We start from the raw sequence: 12,818 nt of genomic DNA, 5'->3' as shown, positions 1-12,818 counted from the left end.
CGCCCTTGGTTCCGAGGTGAGGAGCTTAGAGGCAAGATTTAATAGAGCTAACACAGCGATGTAGCAGCCTGGGAACTATTCATGTAATGTTTGGGGCTCCTCAGCTGCTTCTGTTTTAACAGAGATGATAAATAGGATTGTGCAATCTGGATTCAGGAAAAAAGCCTGATTTTTGCTGATTAGGCTAAATCTGGCTTTCCCAAATCAAATAAGAGAATCCAGGATCCCATCTGGGAACCCAGATCTAGACCCCCCCCCAGCTAAATCCATGTAAATCTGGGAAATGAGGCTTCAACCTCTGGCTGGCTGCTTCTGCTTCTTTTTCCAAGAGAGGAGGGAGGGGTAGGCAGGAGGCAGAAGGAGGGGGAGTGAGGCAGGGAAGGGGGAGTGAGTAGCCAGTCCATGCAGGAGCTCTCCTTGTCTGCTTGGCTTTTGGTTCAATTGGGCTAAGATGCAAGTGTGTCCCTTGCTTCAGTTTGGTTTGGGTGGAATCCTCTATTTTTACATGATTCTCTAGTTTGATGTTGGTCCCCTTGATACACTTTGGTTCTGAGGGGATTCTGTCCATTCCTTTGCTTCAGTTTGGTTCCATTGGGCCTCTAGCATTTGGGAGTGTGTCTTTGGCCACTGTCAACATTGCCCCTCTGTGTTTTTGCTTGACAGTCTGCTTGGAAATGTTTTCCCCATAGGAAACAATAGAGAGTGGCTGGTGGCACTTTCTTCAGGGGCCCATAGAATGGACCCCGGGGTCCAGTATCCCTGAACTTTGAGGGGGGAGGGTCTTTAGGGGACAGTCAAGAGTAGGTTCTCTGCAAATTTGGTGGAGTTCAGTTGAAAAATGACACACACACACCCTGACCACCCTGGATAGCCCCCACATAGTTTTCCCAATAGGGAATATTAGCTGAATAAATCAGGGATTTTCTGATCAGTCTTAAATGGATCAGATAATCTTTCCCAGATTTCAGGAATCCTGAATAAAACTTGGATCCAGATTTCCCAGTTTTTGTTGTCGTTGTTGCACACCTCTATTGGTAAGTCTGCACCTCTAAACCTAATGCTTTTTGTGGACAGGTTTTTCCTGTCAATTCAATGTATGCCCACACGCTCATTTTCTTATCAAGAAAAGCTACTAGCTTTCACCAACATTCTCAATCTCATTGCTATAAGATTCAGCAGTCATTTAGGAGTGTGCAAAGGGTCTCTTTTAGTCATCACAGAGTAACTTTATTCCACAGAAACAAAGGAAAGAACACAAGGCCTAACAGAGGCCTTCATTTGTAAACTTTCAGCCAGCTGACACAGACATGAGTAAAACCTGGTCTAGAGCTGCTCCATATTCTAGTATCCTGACTCAAGGTCTTCCCCACCTCTCCTGTGAGGGGAGGTTGCCTGTCCTATTAATTGAACTATTCTGGACAGTATTCCTTCTGAGACATAAAAAGGGTATTATTTGTGAAGGTACCTTACTTGTTAAGGAGGACAGATGGAAAAGTATATTTTACGTTCAGGTCATCAAATTTTGTGTGTTGTAGTCTTTATATTTTTATTTGGCTGTCTTATTCAAATATATCTCTACCCTTCCTACAGAGAGTCCCTCTTTTGTTGGGAGTGCAGCAGACTGCTAGTGGCAGAATTCCAACACCTTGGCTGTTTATAAAATGCATAATAACTAGGGTATCCCACATGAGGCTGCGATATAGGGATTTTTCTATGCCTCCTCTGCTCTGTTGATGGTTGATTATTGACCCTTTCCACAGCAGCCCCCTTTTCTGTCCTAGATGTTGAAAAAGTATTCCTTTGACTTTTCTTAGTTGATCCACATTTTACTAAGATTGTTCAGCTTTTTCACTTTAATAATTGGCACTTCTGTGTTCTTACATACCTGTATGTGATACGTTGGCAGAATTTGGTGTTTGGTTTTAAGTTTCACTCTTTAAGGAATTACTCAGATTTGTTTTCTTCTTTCCTTGGAGAGCATATGTGCACCATTCTTGTTTTTTCAGCTCTCTATTCTAGGGGTGTGGGATTAGTGATAATGATTCAGAATAAACACCTGAATCAGGCCCGATTTGTAAAGATTCAGGATTTCCGAATCTGGCCCAGCATGGGTGGGCCCAGTTTGTAAAAACCAAATCAAAGCTTTCTGAAGCGATTTGGATTATTTTGGAAAGCTTCAGGTCAAGCAAGAGCAGCCCATTTGCTTCAGCTGACAGGCAGGGGGCTGCCCCACCTGTCATCTTAAGCAAGTTTAAAGCACCCATTTCCATGTTGCTTGCTTCCTAGCGGCACGGAGCAAGGTGCTTCCCAGGGCTTGCTTCAGCTGACAGGTGGGGGCGCTCCCCTGGCTGCCAGCCAAAGGCAGTTTAAAGCACCTGCTTCCATGTTGTTCGCTTGCAAGCGGTATGGAACCGGGTGCTTCCTGGGGCTTGCTTCAGCTGGTGGAGGGCACTCCTCTACCTGCCAAGTGAAGGCAGTTTAATGTGCCCACTTCTGTGTCACTCACTTGGAAGAAGCACAGAACTAGGCATTCCCCTGCAGGGCTGGCTTCAGCTGACAGGCGGGAACTTACCTGCCTGCAAGCTCAAGGCAATTTAAATCGCCCGCTTCTGTGTCGCTTGCTTGCAAGCAGCATGGAAACAGGAGCTTCCCACAGGGCTACTTCAGCTGGCTGGCACGGAAGCTCTGCCTCTCAGCTGAAGAAAATTTAAAGCACCCACTTCTGGTAAACCAGAGCGTCACCCAGTTTAAAGCAGCTTTAAACCACCCGTGTGGCTTATTTCACCCAATGGGAGGGGGAGGAGGGAACCCCATTATCCTCCTCCCATCGGGTGAAATAAGTGGCTGGGTGGCTTTTCGGTGTGCTCCAAATCTTTACAGAGCATACCTGTCAATCCTAGGGTGTCAGTCCCTGGCCAAATCCCTCACAGCAAGCAAGCAGGTGCATTGGTTGAAGAAACTTTTATTTAGAGATCTATTCAGTTCAGGTATGCACTCATAGGTAGAAGTTGGCGGAAGTAATTAGTCAAACAATAGGATTACTGATATAGGGGGACGTTCTCCTGCCCCTTTGCATTCAGGCACAAAAGCCCAAAAGTTACATGGGAACAAAGCAGTTTAGTCTAGACAAAGTACAGAGTGGAATCATTCCCTCCTGTGAAAAGATACATTTTAATACACAGCTGCAGCTTCAGCCCAAGGCCACTCAGAAGCAAAAGTGCATATTTCTTAGAGATAACAAAGAGGCTGCTGGCTCCTCTAGAAATTAGTATTAGTAGTTTGGACACCTTCAGATGACTTATATAAAATGCATAAGATACAGTATTGAACTTTGGCATTATATCAGTATGAGTTTAAGATGTAGTGTAAGATGTACAACACAATGATGGCATGGATGCTTATATCACTCTCAGTATAAAATGTAGAATAATGGCTTGCAGAACACAATAATGGCATGGGATGCAGAATACAGCAGTGGCATGGATGCTGGCATACATGACAATACCGAAGCGAGTGAAATCGCTTATTTCTGACTTTTTCCTGCTTCAGAAATTCTGAAGCAAGAAACGCAAATCTTTTTTTGTTGCACACCCCTGCTCTGTTCTTCCCAGGGCACTATTGAGATGCTGTGCCTCTGAGAGGGCCATCTCAGGGGCCTCCTCTGACCTGTGGGATCCTGCTACAAGGATGTCTCCAAATAGCTCCTTGTCTTCTTCAAAATGACTTTGTTATACTGCTGTTATTTTCCCCTAGAGTACTAGACACATCTTACTTTTTTTGTCTCCACATCATTGCAGTGCATTGCAATTCTGTCTTCCTTAGCTAACTGGCACCAAGTCCTAAAAACTCTGATTGGAGGCATGGGCTATTTGTCCTTCCCATACAGTGCCACACACAGATCCCCTGCCCTTTTGTTTGCTCCTTTACTTCCAGGGACCCTTGTCTTTCAGGAATGCCCTTGCTAATCTATTGGGAAGGCAATCTGTTTTTTATATTTATTCTCAAATTGTTTTTGCTGCACAGATTGTTCTGCTAGCAGCACAAGGTTAATTTATTGTTCATATTGTCCATCTTTTCTTTAGCCTCATCATGCCTGCTCCACTGTTTTCATTCTAGTGTGGATCTGCTGTGTTCACACTCCCACTGATAATTTCAGCAGCTTTGGACAGCTCCTTTTCCTGCACTATAGCAGTAGTCTCAGATTTTTTTCTTAGTGGCAACTGCTGCTTCTTGAAAACTGTATATCTTGTACCTCTTAAGTGGGTAAGAGTCTACTGAGGCTATAGCAGGGCTTGGACCCTGCTTCTTGTGCTATTGATTATGTTTGGGACTCATACGCTCTAAACTTTCCTCTTCTTTATTGGATTTCCAAAGACATTCTATTGGGCTTCCAAAGACATTAATTTTTTGCAGCTCCCTGGTGCTTCATTTTAGCGTATAGCACTTTCACCAGTGGAATAAGGACATTGTGGGTTCTAACCTATGCCCTTTGATTTATAGAGTTCCACAACATTAATGTTTCCAGTGCCCTGGCCGGGATTCCCTGTCGGGTTGGCTTTCAGCCCTCATGTTGCACAATTCTATCAGTTGTATTAGTCATTCAGGATCTAAGAGAGACTTGGCAGTATCCTTGTCACGAGTAGGGCTGGGCAAGGGAGAGAGCGAGCGAGAGTCCAAGACACACCGAGGTCGAGAGCCAGAAAGTCAGTCCATCAGTGGAGCGAGCAAATGAAAATCAGAAAGCCAAGCCGAGGTCAGAAAGCCGAGTCGTCAGTCAAACACGGAGACAAGCAACGAGTGGTTGAGGACAAAGCCAGAGTCAGGAAACAGCAGGTCTATCCAAGCGAGAGCAGGGTACAAGGCAGAGGTGAAGCTTCCAGAAGCCGAGCTGCTGGGCGCAAGGAGTGGTGAACAACGTTGCTCCCACACTGGGCCCCTTCCCAGCATTCTCCTTATGTGCTCAGGACAGCGTAAGAGGGTGAGGGCCAGGTGTTTCTCCTTCACTTGATTGCCTTACCTCGCCCTCGGCGTCCAGCTCTGTCTGTCACTGCGCCTGCAGGCACGCGCTCCTTTGCCGTTCCCAAACAGCCTCCTGCGCTTGAGCCTGCCGCTTTTCCGCCAGCTCGAGAGGCTTGGATCTCCGAAGCGCCGGTTCCTCCTCCTCTCTGTATGACCTCTCCCTCTCAAGCTTGCACCGAGGAACCTGGTTGCTGGTCGCTGGATGGCTCTTCAGGGACTGTGGGGGGGGGGTGTTTCTGCTGGCTCCACTGGCTCTTCCAGCCCCTCATCCTCTGAGGAGGAATCACTAGCAGGTAGAGAGCCCAGCCAAGGCTGGCCTACGACAATCCTCACACAAGCATTCCTTTTTCGATTGTAGAGGCTATCACGCTCTCCCTTAAGTGCATGACAGTTCAGTGCCCTTTACCTAGCACTGCTTCCTCCCTCCCCCTCGAGCAGTTTTTCCTTGCCACATTCCTCCTCCTTGTCCTTTGGAAGAGACATTTTTAGAGAAGTCACAGCTTCTTTAGACGCACCCCTGGGCAAATGTTGAGGTGCTCCTGTTGTTAAGGTGTTTCTCTTTGTTGTTAAGGTGTTTCTCTTTGAAAGCTTCACACTGGCCTCCTTCAGCTTGCTACTTCCATTGTGGAACTGCACAGAAACCGTGAAGATGAAAACAGGTTGCACTTACCTGTAACTGTTGTTCATTGAGTGGCCTTCTGTTCAGGCACACATCCCTCCCTCCTCCTTCCTGCCCCGCAATGAACTCTCTAGAACCTTAGTTTCTGGGGGAAGGGCGGTCTCTGGTGGTGGCATGGAGAGAACTGAGGGAATATCACCCTTCCTCCTGGTCATGTGATGCTTTTGGCGGGAAAGTGCCAAGGGTCAAAAAGGCGCTCATAGTCAGTAAACACTGGAAATCTTTTCCGGGGCTGTTCTGCATGTACACAGTCCAGTCCCAGTGTGTGACTGCACAGAAGCCCACTCAATGAACAGCTGTTACAGACAAGTGCAACCCTGTTTTCTTTTGCAGCATTGAATGTCCAAGTTTGTTTTTCATGTACCGTTTTTGCATGTACTCTACAGATTTTAAAGAGTATTACTTTATTTGACCAAGTCTCTAAAGTAAAGGGTCCTGTGTTGAGATAATTTATCTATTGTTCTTCCTCTGTTCCATTCAAGGCATACTGTGCTGTTTTTTTTATAAATAATGCAACTTTCTATGAGATTGTCTTATTTTTTTTACCTTCTTGTTTTTACTAATATTCTGTCTTTTCTCTGTATACGTTTTTGAAATGTAGAAACTCAAAACAAGATACATAGATATCATAAGAAGTACTGCACTTTATTTCTGTGCTATTTCTTCTAAACTTGTGATTTTGAAATTGGGCTGCTTACGTTTGTTTTATATTTTACTCATAGGTCTTAATCCCTACCTAACTTTGAATACTTCTGGTAGTGGAACAATCCTCATAGACCTTTCTCCCGATGATAAAGAATTTCAGTCAGTGGAAGAAGAGGTATATATTTGATTCATATTCCTAGGAAAAAATATTTCTAGTAGATGTTTTACTGTACTAGTATGGATTAATGGACTTAAGTATCATGTTGCTGCATTAGCTGCTTCACTGTTAAATCCACAGTAGAGATGGGCACGAACTGAAATACGAACCAAAGTTCATGACGAACCAGGTCGGTTCGTGGTTTGTGAACCGGCGGTTCGTCAGAGCCCATTTCTGACAAACCACCATGAACTTTAGGTTGGTTCATTTGTTTTGTTTTTTGGTTCGTCACTGTTTCCGATCAGTTTCCTAGGCAACAGAATGGACGTCCTGCATACCTTCTGCTGACCTGGAAGTGACAATTGGCTGACCTGGACGTGATGTTTTCACAAACCAAACGAACCAGTTCACGAACTGGGGCAGGTTCGTGAAAGTTCGTGGTTTGTGAAATGCAACGAACTGCACTGTTTGCTTTTTTTCCAGTTCGTGCCCATCTCTAATCCATAGTGTTCTTCCTCATTTGGAAATGTTTGGGGTAGCATCACACTGACAAAACTGTTTCATGAAAGTGTCAAGATAAGCTATTATTGTGAATTTTCCAATTCTTTTGGAGTTTTCCAAAAGAATTTTCCAAAAAGCCGGGCGAGTGAGGGGATGATGCAGCATGCTCCGGGAGCCTTTCCTCCCGCTCTCCCGGTGCAGTCCGGTGTCGCTCTGTGGGGGCTGGGCCAGGCGAGGGGAGGGGAGATGAAGTGACGCTCAGTGCGACGGGGGGGAGGCAACTCCACCCTCCTTGCCTGGCCCAGCCCCCACAGAGCGACACCGGGCTGCACTGGGAGAGCGGGAGGAAAGGCTCCCGGAGCATGCTGCATCTCCCCCTCACTCGCCCGGCCTCCACCAGAAGCCACGTAGCCCAGAACTGCAGGGACTGGGCCAGACGAGGGGGGGGAGATGAAGTGATGCTCAGTGCGATGGGGGTGGGGGAGGCAGAGCACGTGCGGCTATGTAGCTCCGGGCCCTGCAAGCAGGGGAAGGAGAAATGCAGCGATGCACCTGCAAGGACGCCTACACTTCCCGTCAAACCTTGAGGCAATGAAACCCAGGTTGAATTGAGGTAACTCGTCACGTCTGTTTCGGCTCATAGAAGAGCCTCTATACAACCTTGAGAATTGGTGATTATGCATGTGAACCGGTATAGCCAACTGTGTTTGAACGTTCACATAGTTTGCTTTAAAGCAGTCACTGTGCAGCTGCTTGCTGTTTGAATCATGATGAGCGGGAGAAAAATAGTTAAAGTTATTGTGGTAGTATAGATGGGCTGTGGCTAAATTGCATTTGGAGAATTTAAGCAGATTCTCATTGCACTTCTTAATGTTTTAATTAGAGGTTGTCTTCCCTAATCTTCAGATGCAGAGCACTGTTCGAGAGCACAGAGATGGTGGGCATGCTGGTGGGGTTTTCAACAGATACAACATATTAAAGGTAACAAACAAATCTCTCGCCCATGATAAGCGAGTCCAGCAATCCTTGTACTTTCCTTTGGAATATTGTACTATTCCTTTAAAGAATTGTGTATCTTTGTGGGAACAACATTTGTAAATATTATGGAATGCTAAACTACTACTAAAAATATTTGGAATTTTAGTCTTATCATCACAGTGGCATTTTTCCTATACTGGTTCCTGATTGTAACTAAGCTGTAGCATCCTGTACCAACTGGAGTTTCTGAGTTGACTTCAGGAGCAGTCCCATATAGAGTGTATTACAGTAATTTAGTCTAGATCCGTTGTTCCAAGTTGGCCAAGTCAAAGTAGAGAGCATCTTTCAGGCTAAATGAAGATGGAAGAAAGCATTTTTTGCAGTAGCATTAACTTGTTTCTCCAGCAGTAATATTGGGTCTAGTATAACCATTAAGCCCTTAACTAAATCGGGAAGGGTCAGCTGAACTCCATCAGAAGCACAGTGTCCTTCAAGACCTTGGCCTTCCCAACCAGCATCGCCACCATATTAACAAGGTTTAGTTTCAGCTTGGTCACTCTTAACCATTTAACCACAACAGTCAGGCAATAGCTTGATACTTGTACCCCTTCACCAGGTGATCTGGATACAGAAAATAGAGCTGGGTGTTGTCAGCATATTGATGACAGCCAACTTCCAAACCACAAATTATTTCTCCTATGGGCTTTACATAGAGATTGAATAGCTTGGGAGGTATGACTGCATCTGGTGGAACTCCACAAAAGAAATCACACACTGGTGATATGTGGTCTCCAGCAACAACTCTTTGAGTTCAGTCCGCACGGAACAACTTAAACCAATCCAAAGCACATGACTAGTTTACTTCCAGATATCTTTTGGACTCATAGAAGACTACTTTATGGGTATCCCTGTGACTTTGTTAATTAAGCTGCTGATTCTGTAAGTGGGCATTGCTGTTTTAATAAAGCCTGTTAAGAAATTTTCCAGATATGAGTCCCTGTCTACTGAATGAGAACAAATGCAGCTTTGTTCAGCTTAGTTCATATGTTGTGGTACCTGGGAGTGTGTAGGTATGTACTGTATAGTGGTCACTGGGTTTCGGATACATGATAGTCCTTATTTGGTTGTTGTGGGTTTTCAGGGCTGTATTGCCGTGGTCTTGGCATTGTAGTTCCTGACAATGCCAAGACCACGGCAGTACAGCCCGGAAAACCCACAACAACCATCGTTCTCCAGCCGTGAAAGCCTTCGACAATACATAGTCCTTATTTGTTCATCATGTGGTATCTGCACAGTGGTATCTTAAAATTGAGCCTGTTCCGTGGATTGGATATAGCAAAGATTGGAAATGGGGTGGAAATATTAATACAGATTATATAGGCATGTTAGTTACTGTGGTGAATGTGGGGAAAGGAACTTTTCTTCTTGGTGTCTGAAATAGTTACAGATATCTATTCCATTTTTAATATCTTTGAGTGAGTATAAACCTGATGGCATGTGTTTTCAAATGAATGATAATTTATATAAAGGATTCTTATAATTGGAATGGCTACTGTCAGACAATAAAAGAAAATTATGAATTTTTTTCTTCTAGATACAAAAAGTGTGCAACAAAAAACTCTGGGAAAGATACACTCACAGGAGGAAAGAAGTTTCTGAAGAGAATCATAATCACGCTAATGAAAGGATGTTATTTCACGGCAAGTGCTTCACATGTTGTGTTTAGATGGCATGGACTTGGTGTATTGCTCAGTCTGCCTCCTATTTTGGAGTGGAAGAAGTAGAATAGAAGTTCACACAGGTTGATCAATTAATACATCAACCTCTGATTTCATTATATATAATTGGAAATTGAAATTGGTTAAAAGATGAAAGGGTCTCTGGCTAAATCAGGGCTCATAATCCCCCCCCTTTCTTTCTGTGTTGAAATAAATTATCATATAAACCCCCCCCAAAAAATTTTTGAGACTGCTGGGCAGTATTTTCACAGAATATTCTAAAATGTCTGTTTTAAAAAGCCGTATACTTTTTAAAATGCTATAGAATATCACAAGCAGGCTGTATTCGACAGTGTACCTCACCAACATCAGAGCCACAGCTGTGGAGACAATGCATTTCTTTGGCTTCAGAAGTAGAGAAAGGATAAAGTTTCCAACAAGCACAGTTATAAAGGACCGAGTACAGTAACCAGAGATGCTTGGCAAAAACTTCCTAATATTGTGTAGCTAAGGATGCTTGACTTGGAGTAGCAGAACTGAGAATCATCCTTAGACATTTTTCATCCTACAGAGTGTCAGCCTGTTGCACATCAGTCAACCCTCAAAGCAGGTATCTGTGGCATGAGCTAGTTTGGGTGACTGCAGGGTCCTCTCCCCCCATCCCACTCCACAGTTCAGTCCAGAATATCGCTTAGCTGCTGGTCCTATTTTGGTGTCAGGCCATACCCATATAATGCAGTCCTGAGGCAATGTCTTAATGTGACATTATTATTAAGCACAATTAGGTCTTGGTGCCAAACTAAATATACCAAAAGAGCTAAGAAGCTGCTAATTCTGGGCCACATTTTCACAGATTTGGTTCCTTGAAGTCGTTTGTTTTTTTGGGTTTTTTGCTCTTTTTTTTTCCCCCAACCAAATTTCTGATACAACAGTATTTTCTCAAAGGGTTGGCAAATTTTGTGGCTGCAAGGTATGTAATACAACCTGGCTGAAAATAAGTGGTTATGGTTCTAGACAGTGCATGGATGGAACGCCTCCTGGGAAACCCATGTATGTTAGCTTGAGTTTCATGATGGAATATAAGTATAAATGTAGTAAGTGTGGCACAATATTCAGTACTAAGAATGGCAAAAACAAAGTTTTGTATTTTAATATACTTACAGGCTCCCCTTTTGTGAATGCAATTATTCATAAAGGTTTTGATGAAAGACATGCCTACATAGGTGGAATGTTTGGAGCTGGAATTTATTTTGCTGAGAATTCCTCCAAAAGCAATCAGTATGTGTATGGTATTGGCGGTGGCACAGGTTGCCCAATTCATAAAGACAGGTCTTGTTATGTCTGTCATAGGTAAGTTCCAGTATTTGTGTGAAGTGTTCTAAAATTGAGAGAAACTCTTTGGTAAACTTCAAAATTAAAGATGTCAGTCCTTGTTCATTATGATTGTTTTAGCTTTTGCTATCAATAAACAAAGAAATGTATAAACCAGTACACATTCATTTCAGTGTAGCAAACAGTCCATGGCAATAAAATAAAATTAGGTTTTCTTTCTCTGCTACTAGTGTATAGCCATCCCACCTATCAGTGGAGAAATCACCCATGTGTTCTATTACCTACAAAAGAATAGTGTTTGCCAAATGAGCTGCTGTTAAATCTAAAATCATTAGACGTGTTGCCTAATAACATTAATTTCCCATGATCTGAAAGCTTTTCTCCTTTTGGCTACATACTGAAGGTTTGGATCCAGGCTGAATTTTCTGTTAATGGAAGACACTTCTGTCAGCAAAACAGAACTTATATGTCTCCTCTTTACTTCTGCAGTCCAGTGCTTTCTTTAAAATGCTACTCCTGGTGAACAAGGGGCCCTCAGGAACAGCATGAGGATTGGTGGAAATCCTCCATTAACAGAAAATTTTGTCTGGGTCCAAACCTAAGTCCTCTAAAATCAATAGACTAAAGCATGCCTAAATCTGTGGTGGCATTACAGCCACTTTCTTGTAAGTCACGCTTTTACAAATTGTCATTGAGAGACAGTGTGTATAGTGCTTAGAGTGTTGGACTAGGATCTGGGAGAATAAGGCTCGTATCTTCGCTCTGCCACGGAAGAACTGTGGGTGACCTTGGGCCAGTCACTCTCAGCCTAACATACCTCACAGAGTTGTTGGGAAGATAAATGGAAGAGAAGGTAAACCACCTTGGGTCCCCCTTGCACATATACTTAAGGTCATCTTTTGAAGCAGTTGTCCAACGCATCTTATAATAGTTTCACCAAATAATTAAATCCACTAAAATAATTAAAACAGTCAGTACAGTAATTGATCAGCAATAACAGTAACCATCATTAAATACTAGAATATTTCAGCTTTGTGAACCATCCAGATTCCAAAGAGAGAGGATGCTAAATGTTGGTCTGAATTGCCAGGCAAATTGATGTGGGAGTAGATTGCCTTTTGAGTACCCCCCAACAATGGATAGCTTGGAGCTTTAAAGGTAAAAACTTGAATTGTGTCTGAGAACAAACGTTGTTCTTTTACAACTTATACCTGTTCTTTGTAAGTCACGCTAGCCAAAAACCTAGCTGCTACATTTTGAACTAATACAATGGTTGCCATAAAGAGCAGCACACAATAATTAAGCAGAATGTGATCAGAGTATGAATTGAATGTTGATCAAACTTAATTCTGTATATATATTGTATAGTGAATCTTTGAGAAGGTGGTGAGTACAAAAAGTGGGCATAGTGTTTTGGTCAAATTTTGCATTGGCTTATTAAAAAAACAGGAGTGCTACATTTTTCTTAAGATTTATTTGCACACTAAAAATTGTTTGCTTTTTTGGTTTCCTTTTTTGTCACACATTTATTAATAAAATGTTTTTTTTAAATATAGGCAGTTGCTGTTTTGCCGTGTTACATTGGGCAAGTCTTTTCTGCAGTTCAGTGCAATGAAAATGGCTCATTCTCCTCCAGGACACCATTCAGTAACTGGTCGGCCTAGTGTAAATGGGCTAGCTTTAGCTGAATATGTCATTTACAGAGGAGAGCAGGTAGTGTATTTTTTTATTTTTAAAACTTTGATTTTCCTTTCAATTTGCAAGCCTGTTCATAGCTTTCTTTGGTTTT

The 12,818-nt window shown here is 43.1% G+C and overlaps 1 protein-coding gene across 1 annotated transcript in view; it reads left to right on the top strand.

Annotated features, from left to right (window-relative positions):
• The window catches only part of TNKS2 (tankyrase 2), a 49,157-nt gene that overhangs the window by 34,046 nt on the left and 2,293 nt on the right, over positions 1–12,818 (top strand). The window contains exons 22-26 of the mRNA XM_054984117.1: positions 6,421–6,518; positions 7,908–7,982; positions 9,574–9,679; positions 10,861–11,047; positions 12,586–12,742. Of these exons, the coding sequence (XP_054840092.1) occupies positions 6,421–6,518; positions 7,908–7,982; positions 9,574–9,679; positions 10,861–11,047; positions 12,586–12,742 (623 nt within the window). The remainder of the gene's footprint in view (positions 1–6,420; positions 6,519–7,907; positions 7,983–9,573; positions 9,680–10,860; positions 11,048–12,585; positions 12,743–12,818) is intronic.

The sequence above is a fragment of the Eublepharis macularius genome, chromosome 6 (genome assembly GCF_028583425.1).
Source record: "Eublepharis macularius isolate TG4126 chromosome 6, MPM_Emac_v1.0, whole genome shotgun sequence".
NCBI classification, from domain to species: domain Eukaryota; kingdom Metazoa; phylum Chordata; class Lepidosauria; order Squamata; family Eublepharidae; genus Eublepharis; species Eublepharis macularius.
The sequence above is the reverse complement of the archived record's forward strand: the minus strand, read 5'-3'. Positions and strand labels throughout refer to the sequence as shown.